We start from the raw sequence: 23318 nt of genomic DNA, 5'->3' as shown, positions 1-23318 counted from the left end.
TAATTTTCAAAATCAAGAAAAAACTTTAATTCCTGTACTTTTTTTTAGGATCAGACAAATATTTTCTGAGACAAAATAGCATGACTTACAAGGCTTTCAGATTAGAGGTTTAGCCGGTTTAGCCCTGTTCCAGAATTTGTCTAAAATCTAAATAAAAAAAGCAATTAAGGGAAGAGCACCCCGGATCGGAATGTTAGGAGACATGCTTATTATTTAGTTGAAAATCTAAGCCTCAAATACTATTTGGTATTTTTGTGTATGCTAATCGGTATATTAGGGATCCATTTAACTATATCTGTGCATTTGAATTTTAAATTTTTACAACAAGTTAATAAAAAAATAGATGTAATTGCAACTATTTTTTCTGTACCTCGGATTGTCACGAATTTAATCAGGTATCTCTCGATAAATTGGTTTTATAAATTAAATTTGAACTATTGCACTGCATTCTTGTGAGATTTAAATGGGAAAAAGTACTTAATAACTTTTAAAAATTAATTTGAATTCGTGCAACAATATTGTAATTACCTGACGATACGAGGAACACTGTCGATCGCTGGTGCTCCTCCCTTATAGTGCTTTTGTAAGATCTAATGGATCAATTGCCCTTGTCTAATCTTAAGTCAAAATTTTTTCAAATGTCTTTCTTGATTAAAAAAAGTGAAAAAATAAAGTCAGATATCTAATTTTATGTCTGAAGCCTGTATTATGATCTGTTTTAGACTAATATGAATCTTTTTTTTGATTTTTTTAACTAAATTTATTTTCATCTCCTTAATCTTTTCCATCATCCATGCGTCCATTGCCGTGTAAGCGTTGGATTCAACTTCCAGAACCAAATGTTGATAATGACCCTTTTTCTGGTTGTATGTTTCGATTTTACAAAATGTTTCATTAAAACTATGTCAGTCAAAAAGAGAGAGCAAGGTTGCCAAGCTAATCTAATCAGCTTTTGGATAATTTTATTTTAACTTATTTTCCTTACTTTTTATAAGCACCACCACAATTTCTAAAACCAAAAAATAAATAAAAGAACTTAGGCAAAATAAGGAAAAACGAAAATTTCAAAGTTCGATATCTTCTAAGATGAAAGAGATCCAGGTTTCAAATTTTTGCAACGGATAGCTTTTAAGAACTTCATTAAATATCCGAAGATTCAAGGGCAATGAAGCCGAAAACTAAATAAACAATATTGGTTTCCTGAATAATAAAATATATTCAATAAACGATTTATTAATAAAAATACTCTTTCAAATTTCCGAAATTAAGTGAAAATAATTTTGGGAATCGAGCAAGATTTGAAAAAAATAATTAATAATTTTGATATTAAGAAGACAACTTCTCAAAATAAAAAAAAATTCAGATCAAGAATATAAATATTAGACGCATAATAAAAAATTAAAATTGAAAAAAAAAGATTTTCAGGATTATAAATAAAGTTAATATCTACAAGATTAGAAGTAAAACTTGAAAATTTATGTAAGAAATGTTTGAAAATAATACAAAAATTTATTAATAATTTTAAACATTTTGAAACTCTACTTCGAACTGAAATATTAAATTAAATATTGGATTAATTTAAATAAAAGAAATAAATAAAAAAATAAATAATTAATTTTAAGTAAAATTATATTAATAAACTAAAATATCACATTTTTAATGTTAGATTAAATTTTTAATTACTTAATACAAAGAAAAATAAAAGGTTCGTGGATAAAGAAAAAACTTATTGCAGAAAAAAAAAATTTTAATATAAAGTACAAAGGACAATAAAGTCAGCAGACGGAAATAGGCTCATTTTGTATGTCCTGATATAAGAATAAAAATTTACCGGGACCCTGAAAGATAAACGATGGAAGTTCTAGTAAAAACACCTTGTTATCCTTTCGAAAAAATACTATTTTGACATCGAATTATACAAGATCGATTGAACCGATCGTGATGAAACTCGGTAGGGAATTAGTGTATGACTTAACATTTATATCCACGGATACTACCCCTTCCCCATACCACTGCTTCCATTAACTCCCAAATAAAATGAGGACTTTTTTCACAATAACTCCTCTCTGAGAAGTAATAAAGATAGATAGATTGAATAGGGAGCATGGTATAATCTGTGGGCTGAAGACACCTAGGCTCTATTTAAGTCCCTTATGTCTACCCAACAAACTTCACTCCAATTCTTTTAAAAACTAGCTGAACTGCCGAACATTCCGAGCTGACGCTCTTTTGACATCCCCCAGTGTCAGGACTTCGAGAAGAAATAAAACACCGAAACTTGGCTCAGGATCACCTTTTCTTCTGGGTAGCCCCCATACAAAATAGAATCCTCTTTCGTTATAATTTTATATAGGGGGAAGAAGGGTACCATTGAATTGGGGCATATTTGAAATAGAAGTTTTTCTTTCATTTTTAGATTGAACTTGATTTTACCATGATATAATCTAGCTCGGAAAGCCAATTGTGATAAGGCTTAATTTCATTTAAAAATTGAGAAAAAGCTCTATTTCCAAGGTTTCCCTATACAGAGCCCTACTGCCCTACAGACCATAATTTCTGTATTTCAATGTAATAATTTTATTTTCTAAATATTGAAAATTTTATTCTAAAGCATTTAGTACAATGAAATTTAATTTTCAAATTCTTAGACTATCTTTGTTTCATTATGTTTTCCGATTGGTTAAAGCTTTGGATGCTTTTAAGCTCTAGCTTTGAGTGAGTCATAGGGACTAAATATTCAAATTAAGAAAAATAATATTCGGTTTATTAGGACAATTTTTATGAAGTAATCTTAAGTAATCTCGACCTTTATCTAGACCTAAATGAAAATGGGCTTCTACCTTTCGCTTTAAAGTAAACTGCGTAGGTCATTAGGTGTTCTGGGTGTTTTAATTAAAATTTATTTCAAAACAATCCTAAAAAAAAACTTTCCATTGCAATAATCTAACACATTTCTTAATCTTAATTCATTCATTACCACAATCTTACTTAATCGCTGGCTTCCTGCAAAATATCACGATTATGTAAAATGATGAACTTTCAAAATTCTAAGTTCTCAATGAACTTTCTGCTTAAGGCGTTAATCCCCTAAGTCTCTAAACTCGGCTGACAAAGCTTCCAAAAAGTCTCTGGATAACCATTGTCCATTGTTTTGACGCAAGTTTCAGGTGGATTTGCTTGATATTTCGTCAACTCACGTGATAATTTTCTGCAATTTTTTTGTCTTATCGATTAATCTGTTTTTTTTTTAAAGCTAACTTACCCATTACCATCTGGTGAGGTAGATAAGATTTTTCTTTGGTAGGGGGCTACAATGAACTAGGGCTTAAATTTGCAATGTGAGAGGAAAAGACAACGTTCAGAAAATTTTTATGCAACCTTATCCACGATGCCAAAATAGATTTCACTGATCCCGAATTAGCCCGGTGTGAACTGATAAATGGTTTTACGTGCTGCTAGTGATTTTCACCAGAACGTCTCGGTCGTGTGAAAATGAGATGGAGGGTCATTAAATTTTTCCCATCACCCAAAACTCTTGCCTCATGACTGTGACGTCGTTCACGAGGTGTGTATTTTTGGGAAAGGATGCAGAAGTTGAGGTTTAGTCTGACGTCAATTGTCCATCATAACAAGACCATCAACAAGTTCACCTTCCACAGTGGTTTCCGAGTGTGCGGGAAAATGTCGTTTTAGAGCCCAGGGTACCTTCTCTCGAAGCCATTTATCTCTGTCTTGCTTCTCTTCCTGATCTTCATTTTGACTGACCAAGTGATTGGTAGAATGATGACATAATTTGTGTATTTAGCGCAAGAACTTGCATATGGCATGATGCTTGAGACATTGAAAATGAATTTCTCTATTTTTTTTTCATTTCTTTACAGATGCTCCAGACGATGTTATTAATGTTGTTTATGGAGTTGTTATTGCCATGCTCCTTGTTGGTGTTATTATCGTCCTAGTCGCAGTTACAATCAGGTATTTATCTCTTAATGAAAATCCTCTATAACCTACAGCATTGACCATTCCTCGTGACCATTGGGACTTCGAACTTATGGGCTAAATGTCTGTTCAATCAAATGACTTTTCCCCAACCCACAAAGCAATTTGATTGATTATCAATTAAGACAAGATAATTTTGTGGCGGGAAATTTTCCAATGGGATTGCATCACGCGCCTCCAAAAGTATTGAGATTTTAAAATCTAAGGCAAATAAATCTGTTTTTATTGCTCTCAACTTCATAAACAGAAAAGTCTTCCTATAGTCTCTTAGCAAATTAGAGTTCAATAAGGTGCCTCAGTTATTGATCAATAATAGAAGTGCCATAACAAAATACCAAACAATATTAGAACCACCAACAGAGACTTATTTATTGATCACACATCAATTGATTTTGACGCAAGTGTCTCCTTTTTTTTCTCAAAGAATGATCATTTTGCTTGGGAAATGATGTGGACCGTAAATGATTAATGCTAATTGTAGCCAGCTTTTGATGGTTTTAGCACGTGTTTATGATTCTTTGTCGTGCTGAAAATTTAACCGTGAAAATACTTCTTATTTTTCTCTAAATCACTGAAGTATGGTTGCTCGATTATTTGTCATCATTTCTCCTCATTCTCAATCACAGTGCTAATTTTTCGGGTTAAATGTACCGATGAGTGTTTATTATCACCGTCAACGATGATCGCAAAAGCAATGGGTTGATCTACATGTTCTTTTTTACTAAAATATTAGGCAAATGGAGCTAGTTTTGTAGAGGGTGCTATGGAAAAATTCAACTTGATATCTCAAACCGTTTGTGCTATATAAGGAGCGGTGGCAGCCAAAATCCCAAAAGCCAAAATCCCGAAAGCCAGAATCCAGAACGCCAAAATCCCGAATTTTAAAAATCCTGAAAGGAATGAAATTATATGGAGGAAAATGTTTAGAATAATTTCCTAAGACACAGAAGATTTCCCTTTGCCTCCAGCAAGCGCGGATACAATTGTGGGAGTATAGCTGTGACACTTTTAAGAATTCGGGATTTTGGATTTCGGGATTTTGGCGTTTAGGATTTTGACCGGGACCCATAAGGAGAATAGTCTATGATTCGTTTCCGAAAATATCCTAAAGGAAATCTTGTTTTGGAAGGGAAGGAAAAAAAGTAAAATGAAGGTCATATTAATGATCCTTGATCAATTTGTGAGGTTCCCACAAAAACACTATGTCGCTATCTTTAACCGTTTGATCTCTGAAGAACTCTGTAAGCGTTAAATGAATCCAACAGGCAGATATAAAATTATTTCAGTGTTGAAATTAGAACAGAGGTCTAGTCAGCTAAGAATAAATGTAAAATTATTTTAAAAAGAAATATAAAACTATTTTATATTAATAAAAAACTTATCACAGCAACAAGATAGATTTGTGGAGGGGGGGTTGCCATAGACCAGAAGTCAGTACGGAGAAGTGCGGCACCTTTCATAGTGGAGCACCTTTGAAATTGGGATTTTTCTCCTATTTTTAATTAAAATTGAGCCTTATCGTGATATAATTTAGCTACACAAACAGATTGAGTAACTAAATTATTTCACGATAAAGCTCAATTTTATTTTAAAATAGGAGAAAAATCCCAATTTCAAAGGTGCCTCACTTTCAAAGATCCCCCACTTCCCCTATGTTTGAAACAAATGGTTGATTAAAACCATTGTAGACGGGTTTGGAATTTCAAGACCTTTCCTAAATACCCAAATTCAAGCAAATCGGTTGAAAAATAAGTCCTCCAGCAGCGTTGGAATTTGGTCTTAAAGAATTTAAAATGGCGCGTTTTACAGTCCTACATATGTATGAACAAAACGTGCGTCTGGGCTACCTCCAAATATATCCAAATTTGAAGGAGATCGTTGGAACCGTTTTCTAGAAAATGTAAAACGAACATGATTTTGGAGGGCAAAGACAGAGTTTGAGAAACACGGGGAAATGTTTCTAAATAACGTTTTTTTAGAGGGGGTCACCGAAGATCGAAAGTTCATATCTCATAAGGTTCGTTCTGTATTTAGCTCGGTAACAAGTTGAAAAACACTCGTTCAAATACTACAAAATATAGTGCTCTTTCTTTGATAAAGTTATTAATGCTCCTTTTTATTTATATCCATCATAATTCTTGTTCTGAGTGAGAGAAAAAAATCTAAAACTCATAAAATAACTTTGTGAAATGAAAAATCATAGATCAAAAATTTTAATGCAAAAATACAATTTTAAACAAAAATAAAAAAAATATTTGAAAAGACTTTCATTCTAAAATTTAAAGTTTTTTTTATTTGGAAAAAAGATCTCAAAAATTCATTTTAATTATAAGGAAATCGTATAAAAGATTCTAAAATTAGTACTTTATATCGCTTCGCAATAATCCTTATTAAAATTATAGAAGGACTTTAGAGTTTTAAAGCTGAAATCTTTTAAAGTTCTGAGATTTTTTTTAAATCTTTTATAAATTTTCTGAAAAAAAATTGATTGGCGCTATTTTAGTGAAAAATGAACACATTTTTTAGCACTTAACTGTTCTCAAGTGCTCCTGCATTATCGACTTTTCTGTCTGTTGGTTCCTGTCACGACTATTTGATCGTTTTAGAACACAGAGAGGTCTGGGGAAAACAGTCTAGAATACTCATAAAGGTCGATAATTGAGCAACACTTGAGAACAGTAGGGGAAAGTACGCTCTATTCCAACGTTCATGCCTTCGAATAATGTGAATTTTCTTTTAGTTTTCCTAAGAGACTTACACATTTTCATTAAATATTAGTTGGCCTTTTATCAATTGTTGATAATTCCATGATAATTTAGTGTAAATCTCTTACGAAAAACAAAGGAAATTCACATTATTTGAAGGCATAAACGTCCGAAGGGAGAGCATTTTCCTCTAGTGCTAAAAAAATTACTCAGGAGAAAGATTTTTCCTTTTTTATTTGTTATTGGAATGGCTCGTTAAACTAAACCTTTCATCAGGAAAATTTTGCTGATTAATGATACTATTTCTATGACAAACGAAAATAGGAAATCCTCAAAAAAGGAAAAAAATATTGTTCTCAAGTGCTTCTACCTTATCGACTTTCCTTCATGTCGGTCCGTGTCTTAACTGTTTTCTCAATTCTTGACCTGTTCTAAAGCCACCAAATAGTCGAATTATATAATGTCGTAATTATATAATTATATAGTGTCGATTATGCAGAAGTACATGACGAAAGTCCTTTTCCCGTTTTCATTTATCATTGTAGTAGCACCATAAAAATATTTTTTCCCTGGTCTATCATTCGAGATAAATGCTTTACTTAAATTTACACTATTTGGTAGACTAATTTTCAAAATTAACTGTATACTTAGTTGAAGAAAGATATTCATTTTCCCAAATGAGATGTGATTTTGATTTTGACCTCTTTTTGATACTATAGTAAGGTGGGGTAACTGGATCGTTTTCCGAAGAGTGCTTTAAACGTTTGTTTTTGGACTGATGAAATTCTTTTTTACTTCTTCTAAATCCACAGAATTATTCACTGTTTCATTCAGTAACATAATACAAAAAAAATATCAAAAATATTGAAGAAAATTTATAAAATAATGATAATACTGAAATAAGGCAGCATGCACTAACTTGGTCGCCTTTCGCTAATTCACTTTTAATTAAACCTTTGGATTTAAAATACTTTTTTCACAAGGAAAAAAACAATAAATGTTTTCAATCAACCAGCTGTCATTAGCGAAAATATCACTGATAGAAATTTTCAGTGAAGAACCCAGCTGGCACAAGATTTAAATCAGACGATTACAGTCACTTATTTAATAGATAAAAATATTAGGTATTTTTGCTTTTTCTCAAAGTTGAATAGTTATATTATGTTACTGTAGTGATTATATTACGGAAATAAAAATAAAAATATTATTTTAAGTGAATTAGTCATAAACGATTTAAATAGCGAAGCGCCCGGATTAGCACACTTGACTATATTTTCTGAAGCCGAATGAAACGTTAAGTCGGTGATGAACACATTAGGAATAGGTTTTAGCATGTCCTCTTAATCCGAGACACAAATTGTTCTACTGGAAAAAATCATATTATTTTTTTTTGTCAAAATATGAACATTTGGATTGAGCCACATTGTAGATTGAACCTGGCAACAGATAATTCTTTTCTTATGCATTCTCCATTTATTCTTTGGGAATTTTTGCCATCTGTAGAAAAGAGTGTGAAAAAGTCTTTTCACATTTTTCCAGCTGGATGATCTTTTGTATTTTCCTCACGTGGAAATTCACCTCAATTTAACGTGTTAATGAGACCTGCTATCACATGATCAATAGCCCCACCAAATGACATACATTGCAAAAGAGAATGGTAGAATTTGTATTATTGCAGAATTAATGGTTGTCTTCAATTTTCTATGGGGGTCTCTAAGGCCAAGATAGAACGGATTAACTGGGTTTTTGTTGAGTTTCCAACTCTGTCCACTTGTGATTTTGTCAATATTTTCTTAGTGAATGAACTAAACAATGCAGTAAAAATTGCACTGTTATCAATATCTGTGATTGCTTATTCCTAACAAATTTATTTATAGTTGCACGAATGCAATTTTCTGAATCATTTTCATGCACTGCAACATTTGTATATTATTTTCAGATAATTTTCTTTGATTGTTACTGTGGAAAATTTTCTAAATACAAATCATTTTGTGTTTATGTAATTGAATAAATATATACAGAGAAGGAGAAACGTTTGAAATATAAAATTGTGGATGAAGAAAAAAGTCGTGAAGGAAGAATAAAATCGAGGAGATATAAATTATTACCCTTTCTCTATTGTATATTGACGAAAGATTTTTGTATTAAAAAACTGAATGGCAGAATTATTTGCTGCCAATTAACAATTTTATCTATTTGCTTTGTTTGATGCGTGTGACATTGAAAATCCTTCCCCGGAACTCTATAAGCGACTATGGCTAAAAATTGCACTATGCTTCTCAACAACCAAGCACAAACAATCGCACCGTTTTATTTTAGTATGTAGGATGATCATATAGAGCTTTTATTGTAATTCTGGAACGTGGTGAGAATTTCTTCCTCATCTCTTAACGCCCATTTTCCCGCCCAATGAATGTTTAAGTGGGAAATGCTAGTGAAATTACTGACATATGTTTTCTAGAATTTCCTCTAAATCACCTTCCGCAGATTCTCCTATCTTCCTCATATGCAATTCTCATGTTTCCATGCTGAATTCTAAATGAGCCACATTGAGTAAAGCAATAATTCATTAATTGTCAATTGCAAGAACGGACAATTTTTGTACCAGACAATAAAACTTGATGATATTTATTAAGTGATTCGCATAAATGGCACAATTGCGATGGAATGGGCATAAGTAATTTTCCACAACTTTTTAGAATACGAAGAGGATCCTATGAAAATCTTGTTATTAGTAATCATTCTAGTCATTAGTTATTAGTAAATTAATCGATCCAGTCCTGATCAAAGCGAAAGCTAAATTCCGAACGCCAAAAATTCCGAAAACCAAAATCTCTAAATCCAAGATCCCCAATTGGCAGAAATTTCTGATATCCAAAATCTCGAATGGGTTGAAATACCGATTGGGTCAAAGATCAGAAAAGCCAGAATCTCGAAAAGTCAAAATTGCAGAAGGCCCATAATCCCAAAAACCAAAATACCGAAAAGCCAAAATTCCTGAAGCCAAAATCCTGAAAGCCAAGATTCCGAATTGGCTGAAATTCCCAATAGCTAAAATGCCGAATGGATCAATTTCCCAAAAGCCCTGAGTCCCTTATGGGTCAAAATCCTAAAAGGGCTTCAATCCTAAAAAGCTGAAATTCCGAAAAGCCAAAATCGGGAAAGTCTAAATCTTGAACATCGAAATCTTGAAATCCAAGATCTCGAATTGGCCTAAATTCCGAATAGCCAAAATCACGAATGGATAAAAATCCCAAGAACCCTAAGTCCCTTTGGGTCAAAATCTTAAAAGGGATTAAATCCTAAAAAGCCGAAATCCCGAAAAGCCAAAATCTCGAAAGCCTAAAATTTTGAACACTGAAATATCGAAATCTAAGATCACGAATTGAGCTAAATTCTTACTAGAAAAAATCCCGAATGGGTCAAAATCCCATAAACCCTAAATCTCTTACGGGTCAAAATCTAGAAAAATCAAAAACTTTAAAGAAACAAAATCCCAAAAATCCGAAATCCCGAAAAGATAAGATTCCGAAAGCATAAATCTTAAACACCAAATTCTTGAAAGCTAAGAATTCGAATTGGTCGAAATTCCAAATAGCCAAATCTCGAATGGGTCAAAATCCCCAAAAACCCGAAATTTCTTGTGGGTCAAAATCCTGAAAGAACCAAAATCCCAAAAAGCCGAAATCCCGAAAGCCTAAATCTTAAACACCGAAATCTCGAAATCCAAGATCCCGAATTGGCCGAAATTCTGAATATCCTAAATCCCTTAGGGGTCAAAATCTAGAAAAACCGAAATCCTGAAAGGATCAAAGCCCCAAAAAGTCGAAATCCCGAAAAGCTAAAATTCCGAAAGCATAAATCTTGAACACCAAAATCTCGAAAGCCAAGATCTCGACTTTGCCGAAATTCCGAATAGCCAAAATCTCTAATAGTTTAAAATAGAAATAGAAAAGTCAAAATCCCGAACGACGAAATCCTTAAAGGGCCAAAATCCCAAAAGCTAAAATCCCAAATTATTAAAAGCGTCGTAGATACTCCCACAATTGCATTCGCGCTTGCCTAGAAGCTTAGGGAGATTTTCTGTGTTTTGGAAAATGGTTCTACACATTATCCTTTGTATAGTTTCGTTTCTTTCAGGATTCGGAATTTTAGATTTTGGGAAGTTGGTTTTTCCGGAATTTTGCCTTTTCCGGACTTCGGCTTTAGGGTTTTTGGCTTTCAGGATCTTGGCTAATAGGGATTTCAGCTTAAAGTGATTTTGACTTTACTGATTTTCGAGATTTCGATTTTTCGGTATTATGACATTTGTGAATTTAGCTTTTCGGAATTTCGGTTATTTGGGATTTTGGTTTTACGGAATTTTGTCCCATACGGGCTTTCGATCCATTCGAAATTTCGGCCCTTTTGGGATTTTTCCGGCATCGATTTTAGGGTATAGAGTACAAGGAGGTAATTTTGAACCGAATAGAGTTTGGAATTTTGAGTTTCTCTCTTGTTCTTTTTCCCTTATTTTTCTGTTCAAAAGTATCCTAATGTACTCTACTTTCTTCAATTAAAGAATTATTCAATGGAATGAAATACTAATGCTGCCATATTATTATTTTAGTAAATTATTATTTGATTTATGTATAGCCTTTTGATTGAAACTTTAAAATTAAAAAAAATGGGAACAGTTTCCAGCGCCACTTGCGGGAGAAAATAGTGCCCTCTTGCGGAAGAAGTAGTTGTCGTGTTATCCTTTTAATAAATTCAACATTTTTATAATAACTTAATCCGTTTGGTAAAAATTCATAAATCCTGTCTGAATTTCAAAAGTACATAAAATCACCTAAAATAGAATTATGTTGCTTCCATTGCAATTGTGCGACGTGTTAGTGTTAGCATGATAGAGGTGGTTGGAATGGCAATATAATTATATAGAAGTCACATACTTTTTTATTTGTAATCATTTTACACCAAGTCAGTGCTATTTAGAGACAACAAGAGAGTTGAGCAATTAAAATCCAACATGATGGTTGTTTATTGACCTTTTTGAGTGTTGCTTAGCATCTCAATTCTCCTGCATTTCCGATTTTCTTCACCATCACAACAAACATGCAGATATACACCAGAGCAAGAGGATTTAATGACATGAGCAGTAAATCAATCAATTTTCCAAACTATAAATAGAGTCAGAGATTGATTTTTATTTTTATTTTTATTTATTTTTTCCTTCTGGTTTCTCTGGGGTGCAAAAGAAAAGACTGAAAAAAAAGACTCCGTAGCACTGACTAAATCAAAATGTAAATATCCGGAGGTCGACAGAGAAGTTATCGCATTTGCGAGGTTGATGCTTGTTTCTTCAGCACACCGCTGGAGATAATTTGGTATTGGGTTTCTGGCAATCTTGCACAACATCCTGGTTCATGGCAAAGCCACCGAGGCTCAATTTCAGCCTTAGACTGGATCTTCTTTACCCATTGAAATTTTAATTGTCTCGATTCAGGTTCTTTGGCCAATGCTTTATGATCACTTTCACTAAAATATAAATTAATTTTTTAGGTATAGTAAGACCTCAGTAGCTAACTGAATAAAGCACTGACTTTGTTACATGTGCAGTGTTTCTTGGTTGTTTAAATCTTGTTGTAATCCACGGGTAATAACAATTAAGCAGAATCATTTCATAGGTTATCAAAATTCAGCAAAAAATTTCTCTTGATAATGTCTCTATGTCTCTATCGATAACTCAATTAGCTGAGACTCTTTGCTATCTCATTGTATACTTCAGTCGAAACGAATATCTCAGTTTGTAAAGCCAGAGCGAACATGGTATCCGCTATATGGTAAAGCGATCTTCAGACTAGAGGTGTACCCCAGTTTCCGAAGGTCTTAAAATTCGAAATGGCAATCCATTCGTCTTTAATAACCAAATCTTAATTTAAATTATTACAAAAAATCTCAATTGATAAGAAACTATAATAGTTACGTAATATGGCTAAGGGATTTGACAGACTTGAGGATTAGTCGAGAGTCCACTCAGCATAATTATATTCTAAATAATGGTACAACTACATTTTCATCACTTTCCATTAAGCCGTCTTTCGGCTAAAGTCGTAAGTGTGTCTAGGACATAAGCCTTAGGTCTACAGTGCGTATAACATTACTTTGGAATATCATATATTGCAAGTTTCGTGATACGAATATATAAGGAAAAGGGTAGCAAATCGTTCCATGCTTTGCGAAGTGCTCAAGCTAACGATTGATTCGTAACCGATTCAAACCGTTTCATAAATAACTCAAAAGATCGCTCAAAATATCTTAGGAGTAATTAAATTTATTTTAGGATTAGTCAGTGGTTATGTACCGGTTCATTACCGATTAAGAACTGATTGGAACCGGTTTAGACTTCTCAGAAATTCCAAAGCCTTTCTAAATACCAAATACGATACTGTAGTTCACGGTAGTGCACTCTGAAACTACAACCTTATTGAAACCTAGGTGGGCACTTTGTCCATATATAAAAATATCCTTGAATCATTTCTAATAACGGTTTTTCAAGATCAAAGATCAAAGAAGTTCAAGAGAGCGTATATCCCAATCGAATAGATTCGTTTTATGCTCAATAGAAAGGTCTTGGAATTTCTGACAAGTCTAAATCGGTTTCATTCGCTTATGAATCGGTGATAAACCGATAATTTAATTTTATTAGAAATTCAATTGTATTTCTTGTAAGCTATTTTCAGCGAACTTTTGAGTAATTTACAAGCCCAATGCAAGTCTAAATCTGCTAATAGTAGATGTGATTTGTTAATTGCCACTTCGATGCATTTTGAGCATTATTCATCCGATATGTTTTGTTTTCAAACGGAATTTTCCACATTTCACTTTGACGGCTGGTCATATTCGAAATCAGTTGTGTGCGAAATGTGTTCTGTATGACCAATTAGAGACGTTAGAGAAAATCCGAGGATTACAATCGGTGTGATTATGAGAGAATCACACCTAACCAAGCACTTAACTGACTGTCAAAAAGCAGTGCAATAATGGTTTTCCGAGTGTCAAAAAACACGTATAAGAAAACAAATAGATGAAAGTTCCATCTAAGTAGTAATGTGCAAATTTTTCCAGTGTAATGTTTTAGGGGAAAATAAGGCCTACGTAAGTGGGCAAAGTGTTGTACGAAGCTGAGCAAACCAGAGCAATTTCGTGAAATTCACCACTAAATTTTCATTTGACTGTAGAGGAAAATCGAAGGCTTTCTAGGTATTTTGTGGATCCGAATTATGAACCTAATAAGTAAGAGATTTTTTTGACATAGTTGTGCAATTGATTTGGTTTGTGTGGTATTCAGAAAAAAATCTTAATTTTTGGACATCATTTTTCGTATGAAGCTGCACAACTTTCCCTACACTTTCTGAAAAAATTAGGTCAGATTCATTAAAGGAATATACCTGAAGCCTGAAAGCCTTTACCTTCTATTAACTATTTTCCGTTAACTTGGATTAATAAAATAGAATTTTCGCTTTAGGAAATGAGAGAAAAATTGAAATATGCAAAGGCTACCGTATTCAAATACAGGCCACTTTCCTATACTTAGTTTAATCCTTGAAGAACGATACCAATACTGGTGTCTTACGGTCTTCTAAAGTTATGTTTTTTTACTGCTCGAACTCCACGGAGAGATCAGTATATAATCCCTCGATTTTTTCACCTCCAAAATTTCCACTTTACACCCCGGAGACCACTTTTGTCAACAAATCTTCACGTTTCAGACGATTTCTGAGAAATGTCATCACGCTGTCCGTCTGTCCGTCTGTCCGTCCGGCTGTCGTCACTTCTAGAGGACAAACGGTAAGAGATAGCGACTTGGGACCTAAGGGGGACCCCCTATAAGTCGCCCCACGGATCGTTAATATGCCCCTCATTTTTTCCCCTCACGCCTTTCCTTCCCCTCCAAAACCATGTTTTTTTTTGATTGCTCGAAAACGCGTCGTGCGATTTTTTTTCATTTTTGGATATGTTTTAGAGATTACCCTGGCGGACATTTCGTTCTTATGGCCTCTACACACTACTAGAAATTTCTTTAAAAAATGTAGGCAGAAACGTCAGAATTTTTTAAAAAGGCAATTCTTGACGAAAATTGCTTGTAGTGTGTAGACACAATTGGACGAAAATGCCGTTGAATCATTCCTAATAACGCTTTTTCAAGGTTAAAGGTTTAAAAGACACTAGAGAGCGCAGTTATCAAGCGAATGGAATTATGTTTGGGCTCACTGGAAAGGTCTTAGAATTTTCGACAAAACGGAACCGGTTCCAATCGGTTTTGAATCGGTAATGAACCGGTTCATAACCGATAAATAATTTTTATACGAAATTCAATTAAATTACTCCTGAGGTGTATTTTGGGAAATATTTTGAGTGATTTCTAAGTCGGTTCAAATCGGTTGTGAACCGGTTATTTACCGATAAGTAATTATTTCGATTGGCTCGAAAAGCCAACATCTCGAAAGCCTAAATCTTGAACATCGATATCTTGAAATTCAAGATCTCGAATTGGCCGGAATTCCGAATAGCCAAAATCACGAATGGGTCAAAATCCCAGAAACGCTAAATCCCTTATGGGTCAAAATCTAGAAAAACTGAAATCATGAAAGGACCAAAAAGCCTAAATCCCGAAAAGCTAAAATTCCGAAAGCATAAATCTTGAGTAAGTAAGTAATTTAATTAGTAAGTAGTAATAAGTAATTTTTGTTCGAATATAATTTTTATCACTCTTCAAACTATTTTGTGGAACTTATTGGAACCTATGAATCGATTCAAATCGGTTGAGTACCGGTAAACGGTAAATGATGCGAAAGTACTTTTGAGGTATAGCATCTAAGTTACGAGTTCGAGCATTTCGCAAAGCCTGGCACGCTTTGCCACCCCTTTTTCTAAAAAGTCAGGAAAGTGATTTTGTCTGACAAACGACGATATTAAGTTTGCATTATTCCGCTATATCAAGAGAATTTGAAAGTAGTATTAGTTGTTCAGTATTATTCGAGATTGTTAATAGTCACACTTAATAACTTACCTATTCGTTTTTATAATTTCCGATTAACCGGAAAAGGTAGTTAAAAATCGACAAGGGGTACCTCAACCCTAATACACCTTTCGTTTTCCCCATTGAATGAGTATCTCAAAGAAATCTTTGAGGAAGAACAAGCTTAAGCGGTTTATTTAAAGTTTTATTAACAAACTTTTCAAAAAGACTATGAATAATAAAATTTTCAAGAGGGAACACGTTCGTAATTCATCTTGTTGTAAGACTTATTGGTAATCGAAAAGATAAATGTAGGTGTAATTGTGAAATGCATAGAGGTAACCTAGCAGTGTACCACTGAAAGAGAATAATGTGTTTGTGACGGGGAATTTTCTTGCATTATTATACCAGCAATTCTTGAGAATTTACAATTGATAGAATGGAATTGAATATAATATGAATGATAGTGAAGGGAAGGGGAGAAACTTGATAAGATATTTTTCTTTCAATGGCAAAATAAATAGGAATACCTCATTGAGAGAAATTCTGCCAATTTCCCAATCAATTGGCATGGAATGAAGAGAAGGTTGGAGTGCTCAGAAGTGAACTCAATTGCCCTGGAATGATTAATCAGTGACTATTTTCTGAAGAGTGAGATGTGCGTTTGAACTACTTTTGGAATTGTGATTAAGTTTCCTCTTCAATGAGACTTTGCTCTTTGCAGAATGATTAAGAGGTTCTTGTGTATATTTACTCAGTCATTCCCTCTGAGATCATTGTAAAATTTTGCAGTTAAATGATCATTTCCTGTGCTCGTGGCTTTTCTCACTCCCCCCCCTCCTTCTCTCTTTGGAGGAAATTTATGGAATTTTCTGATGTTTGGAGGAACGTTAACTGGACCTTCTGGAAGGTGATTTTTATTTAAATAAAAATCATATTGTTAAGGCCTTTCTGACGTCATAAAATTCAATTTAATAAAAATTCTCTCAACCATTCACTCTAAATTCGATGATCAATTAATTCTCCTCAATTGTTGCCCAATCAACAGATAGGGTCAATTGATTTGCTGTCTTGTGTTTGATTTTATTCAAGACTCTGCAGCATTTTTTCATATGGCGCGCATTTTCTGCCTCTGCGTGTCTTTTATTTCGGCCAAAAAAGAACAAGAACATTGAAAAATTGTCGGAGGTCTGTTTTTCCTTGATCAACACAAATTTGTGGTATCACGCAAAGTGTTGATTGTAGATGAATTTTGTGTGACAAAAACAATTAAAATTGGGGCGCCAGTGTTTATCTTTTTGTCAACCCCCCTTGAGCTTTTCTTTTCTGGAGCATTCTTTCTTTTGTTTTTGCTATTGTTTATTTTGAAGCTTGTCTCCAAATTCACCAGTAAATTCTTGTTAATCTGACGATAAGCAGATCTACTTAAATCCCACCCACGATGCTAATTCTTTTTGGGTTTGAAGCCCGCTTAATCGGTATTGAGAGTGAGAAATGGCTTTTTGAGTGCGATGCTAAACAATGCAAAATGTTCTTGTAAATAACACTTCTGTGAAATATTTGGTCACAGAGTGAATCACAATAATCTTATGGGCTGCGCACGAGATTTTGTTTTGATTTCAGAACGAAATTTGAGAATGGGGAAAAGTAATTGATGTAATGCTAAAATGCCTAGTTTGAAAACAAAAAAAAGTTAAACGGACAAATTGATTTTGTTCTAATTTTGCCAAAAGGATGTTATTCACCAGTTTGACAAAACTTTTCCTCACATTTAACATGGAAAAACATTCTTTTGACAAACTTAAGAAAATTCAGTTGGCTGCCGATTTGACAAAACTTTTCCGTACTCTGTACGGAAGAACATTCTTTTGACAAACTTTTGACAAAATTTAGTTGGTCGCCGATTGGACAACACAGTTCCGTATTCTGTACGGAAGAACATTCTTTTGACAAATTTTTGACAAAATTTAGTTGGTCGCCGTTCTGATAAATCTGTACGGAAGAACATCCTTTTGACAAAATTTTAACAAAATTCTCTTGACTGCCGATTTGATAAAACTTTTCCATATTCTGTACGAAAGAACATCCATTTGACAAATTTATATCACAATTCAGTTGGCTGCCGATTTGACAAAACCTTTCCGTACTCTGTATGAAAGAACGTCCTTTTTTACAAAATTTTAACAAAATTCTGTTGACTGCCGATTTGACAAAGCTTTTCCGTACTCTGGACGGAAGAACATCTTTTTAACAGAATTCAGTTGGCTGCCGATTTGACAAAACCGTTCCGTATTCTGTACTTCAGAATATCCTTTTGACAAACTTTTAACAAAATTCAATTGGCTGTAGATTTGACAAAACATTTCTCACAATTTTTTTTATATAGAAGAACATCAATTTGACAAAATTTTCTTGTTAATTTAGCAAGACTTGTTTTTTAGAGGAGGTCCAATAAATTTAAATAAATGTTGCTTGTTTAAATAAAATAAAATTCTTAAAATTCTTAAAAAGGAATATAAATATAATAAATTAGATGAGAAAAAACTATTTTGTAAAGTAGTTCGTAATTGTTTGTGAATTCCTACGGGGGACTAAAGAAATCTAGTACATTGTATAACCCTCTAACATCTAACAAGTTCGTAAAAGTTTGTATTTTTTCACAAACAACATGAGCAATTGACGAGCATTTTTGTTCTTAATAAACATGTGTTCGTACATTTTTTTTTGTCAAGCAAAACTGTACGAACAAATGACAAAATTTAATGGAAATTTTACAAACATTTACAAACAAATGTTTGTAAAAAAAACAAAAATCGGCACAAACTTTTTATTAGTTTATACAATTAACGAATATTTCATAAATCTTCAGTGAAAATTCACAAACAAATAAACTTTGAACCAAAAGAAAATTTTGGAAAAAATACACTAATCTGAAAGAGATTAAGAAAAAGTAAATAAAAAATTTCAAGTCGAAGAAAAGTATTCGAAAAGTATTTTACAAAAAAAAATTAAACAAGTTCTAATTGGGATTAAGATATTAAAATACAGAGAACTTAAAATAATCTTTAATCTGATCATAATTAAACTTTCTGAAGTCAATTAAAGTCTAGAATAAGGCATGAAATTCAGGGTTTAACAATAAATTTAAGTGAACAAAATATCAGTAAAAATTTATTAAAAATTTCAAATCAAATTTTAGAAAAATAAATAATAAATTGAATTGAATTTTGTTGTCAACTCTGTTTTTAATTCAATTTTTTGAATTTATTTTTATTGAATTTGTTATTCTATTGTGTCTGGTAATACTTTTCATTCTTGACTTGAATTTTTTAATCAAATGTTACTGATATTTTATTTATAAGACTATTCCTAGGAAAAAGTTAAAATCTAAATTTAAAAAAATTCAGAATAAGTTAAAATCAAAAATGAGAATTTTATCGGAAGTATAGTAATAGAATAATAAATTTAACAAAAATAAGTCTGAAAAAATGAATTAAACTCTATTGTCTTATCTCATTTCATTTACAATTTTTATTTATTTTTATTAAGTATATTTTTCAATTTCTTCTGATAAAATTTTTTATTCTTATGGCGCTGGCGCACCTTTTCAATTGAGTGAAATTCAATCGATTGAAATTTGAATTCTTACTTTTTCAAACTAAAACAAGTTTGTCTCGTTCTGTCAAATGAGAATTGTAATTTCAATTTCAATTTTCATTTGACAGAAAGGGACAGCTACATCTGATTTCAATATGAAAGAGAAAGAGGTAAAATTTTAATCCATTGAATTTCACTCAATTGAAAAGGTGTGCCAGCGTCATTAGTTTTAATTTTTAATCAAAATTTTATTGATATTTTATTAATAATGGCGCTGGCACACCTTTTCAATTGAGTGAAATTCAATCTATTGAAATTTTACCTCTCACTCTTTCAAACTGAAATCAGATATAGTTGAACCTTTCTGACAAATGAAATTTAAAATTGAAATTGAAAATGAAATTGAAATTTTAATTTCCGTTTGATAGAAAGAGACAGCTATATCTGATTTCAATTTGAAAGAGTAAGATAGATAAAATTTCAATCGATTGAATTTCACTAAATTGAAATGGTGTGCCAGTGCCATAACGATTTAAGTTAATTTATGGTTGAACCCTGAATTTTGTGCCTCATTGTAGAATTTATTTAATCTCAAAAGGTTCGATGTGATCCTAACAAGATTATTTCAATTAAGGCTTTAGGTAAAAGTACTAAAATTCATTAGAAGCTACTGGTATCAATGAAATTTTATTGTGGCTACCGCCGTCTTACCAGGTTTGACCTCTTCAAGAAATTAATCAAACGTTTTTCTTACGAGGTGAACATTTCAAACTTTCAGCGAAATTTATAAATTTTGTCTTCTTAATCATATTTTCTAAAATTTTAAGAAATATTTAAAATTAAAAATATATGATAAAACAATTCCTCCCTGAAATTGGGATATTGTTTTTCCTATTTTAACGGTTTTTGCACAGATACTCTTTCCACGCAAATTAGACCTTTGTGCGCAGTCTATAAGAAGCCAAAAGTAAGATCAACGTCTTAGTCTTCGCATTTGGGAAAATTTACTGTTCTATCCTGTATTTCGCGCTTGTTTTTTTTATTTATTTTCTCATATGCTTTTCACTTGATTCCGGGGCACAAATCGCCTGTGAAAATTGATGAAATTTGTCAGGAATTGTTGTTTACACTGGGTATGAGTTAGTGACCCAATAATGAGGCATCATGATGACGAATTGGTGTTGGAAGACGGCAGGGAGATTGTTGAACTCTGGTGATTCTCGTGTGAAATGGTTTCCTGGGCGCACAAGATGAAAATTTCCACTCCAAACAAAATCTCATTAACAAGATCAAAATGATCATTTTCTTCTTTCTCTACCAAAAAGAAGAAGACTCATGCAAATTGGCATGTTGAGTGAATTATTTAATCTTTCTCTATGGGATTTTTGTGTTGAATTTACAATTTTAGAAGAGATCGTGGGGAGATCACATTGGTAAGATCACATTAAAACGGCACACGCGTGGATCATATTATCAAAATGGATAGATCCCCTGAAGATCTTCCGTACAGTTGATATTGTTTGAAAGTTGACTGTCTTGGACGATGAAGTGAGACATGAATTTGATCGTCAGGCTGTCTATGTAATCAAATGCCAGGCAATTGGATCAAATGATAATGTTGTCTATGGCTTTTTTGTGGGTTTTGTCGGATAGACACTCGTGAAGGCCCAGAGACAGTGACTTCAGCACTTTTGCCCTTTTTTTGCATTTCCAACCACTTTTCCCACAATCAGCAATTAGAAATTTAAGCATTTGGAATGGAATAAGTGATCGCGATCAATGATCGATGACCACAAGGCTTTTTTTGTCACCCAATCACCTTGACTTCCTTGTCTCTGTCCATTGAGGCCTTTCTATCAATGAAAGTCGATGGAATTGGAAGAGAACATCTGGCCGAACTTTCAGTTAGATTTTGAAATCATTTGATAAAAATTTCCATTTTTGAATCGTAGATTTATTACGTAGCACTTAAGACACGATTAAACTGAACAAATGTTTGATTAACCTGAATTGATAAATCCAATAAAAATCAAGAGTATTATCGGTAAGCGGATAATTTTAGAAATATTTGTTGTACTGCAATCCAGAAGCATTTTATAAAGAAACACTAGGTTTTTCTTGTAAAACAATTATTGCATTCTGAAAATCAGAAGGTTTGTCAATGAGAATTTATTGAACCATTGTCGTATTTAGGAGTAGATCTTCTGAGATGAGATCTCGAATTTATAAACTGCCATAGATGCGGGTTACTTTACACCGCTGCTTTTCATTCTACCATTTAAGTTTGATCTTTTGACAAGCCTTAAATACCCTTATGGTCACTGGATCATCCTTAAGTTCTAAAATTAAAGCAGAGCTTGAAAAAATCAAGGGTACGAAATTACCCCATCTACAGTGTTCCAGAAAAACATTTAACATTAGGAAAACAAGATTGTAAAAACTAGGATCCTGCAGAGAAAACTCTACCAGTCATATAATAAAAAAAATTAAAATTAAAATAAATATTGAGAATATTAAGACAAAAAATGAAGAATATACATATTGTCTAGACATTAGAATTTAATTACTATCTTGGCAAGCTTTTCTAGCCGGTCTTGTGACCTAATAACTGAATTGTGAATTTCACAATCATAGTAAAAGTTTATCTTGTTTGAACTAGTTACTATTTTAATTAATTTACGATCATTGTTGAGAAATTGAAATTTTATTTTTGTTTTACAACTCTATAACTCTATTTTCATGCCTCTTTGTTATTGATTATCTAGATTCTAAAGCGGTCTTCAGATTAGACTTATAGTCCAGTTGTAGAAGATATCAAAATCCTAAATAATAATTTTATTGGCTTCTCTGAATCCTTAATATCCAATTCCAAGTCAAGATTTTCCAAATAATCTTGATTGTTATGAGTTTAGAGAAGTTAAGTCATGTGGCTAAGCCTTATACGGGCGTCAGACCTAAGGCTTAGCCGTGTGGCATAACTTCTCTAATTTCTTATCAATCAAGATTTTATGGAAAATTATCACTTATTGGACAACATGGGCAAATGATTCTCTAAATTAAAAAAAAAAATACAATAAAATTGGTTGCTATTTGAATTTCCAGACCTAGACCATCGGTAACTGGGCTAAACCTTAGGTCTTCAGCCGGTCTAGGTCCGATGCTCGAATAAACCATTTTGCCTTGATTTTGCGGAGTAATTTATTTAAATTTTTGAGATCGAGAAGGGAATCATTCAAAGAACTTTTGCGATGACGTGGTAGCCTTTTTCGGCTGCTTGAATCAAATGAGGTAGGCTCAAGCGGTCTTCAAATTAGGGGTTTAGCCAGTTCCCGAAGGTCTCAAAATCCTAAATCAAAAGGAATTTTATTGGTTTTTTCTGAATGTAATGGATCCTAAGTAAAATTTTCCAAATTGATTAGGAAGAATTTGAAGAAATCAAGCCATATGACTAAGCCTTAGGTCTGAAGCCTGCATTAGAGCGGTACGTTTCAGCTCTCATTCTTGTCTAATCGGTTTAACAATCTAAATGTGCTAGTGGTAAATTTTACTAGCAGGTTATACATTTTAAAATCCGGTTAGTTATTTTATAAATCCACAGTACGTGGTTGGTAAATTCTACTATTCAGACTTTTAATCCTGGATTATAAACTTTTAAATGTTACAAATAGGTTTTATCGGTTTTATTATTTCCGCATGGTAAATATTCTAATTCTAATATTCTCATACTAAATTTTACAATTAAACATTAATAATTGATATTTGGATTCAATCTCAAAGGTTTGGACTTGGATGGTAAAATCCTAAAGGAAGTCAAGATATTTTCTGCAAAAATTTAATAATAATTTAAATATAATAATTTATATATAATAATTTAAAAATAAAATATCTGCTAAAATTTGTGAAATCAAAATTGACATATCCTTCTTTCTCAGACGTTTTGCATACGACTAACTCTTTGACACTCAAAATTCGATTTAATCTAATTTGTAATATTGAAAAGACAAAGCAAAAAA

The 23318-nt window shown here is 32.6% G+C and overlaps 1 protein-coding gene across 13 annotated transcripts in view; it reads left to right on the top strand.

The window, feature by feature from the left end:
• LOC129798721 (uncharacterized) overlaps positions 1–23318 on the top strand; it is a 178139-nt gene that overhangs the window by 131365 nt on the left and 23456 nt on the right. For all 13 annotated transcript variants that reach the window (XM_055842016.1, XM_055842019.1, XM_055842017.1 and 10 more), the window contains one exon: positions 3882–3975. In XM_055842016.1, coding sequence (XP_055697991.1) covers positions 3882–3975 — 94 coding nt within the window. The remainder of the gene's footprint in view (positions 1–3881; positions 3976–23318) is intronic.

The sequence above is a fragment of the Phlebotomus papatasi genome, chromosome 1 (genome assembly GCF_024763615.1).
Source record: "Phlebotomus papatasi isolate M1 chromosome 1, Ppap_2.1, whole genome shotgun sequence".
NCBI lineage: Eukaryota > Metazoa > Arthropoda > Insecta > Diptera > Psychodidae > Phlebotomus > Phlebotomus papatasi.
Note: the sequence above shows the minus strand (reverse complement) of the source record. Positions and strands in the feature narration are given on the sequence as shown.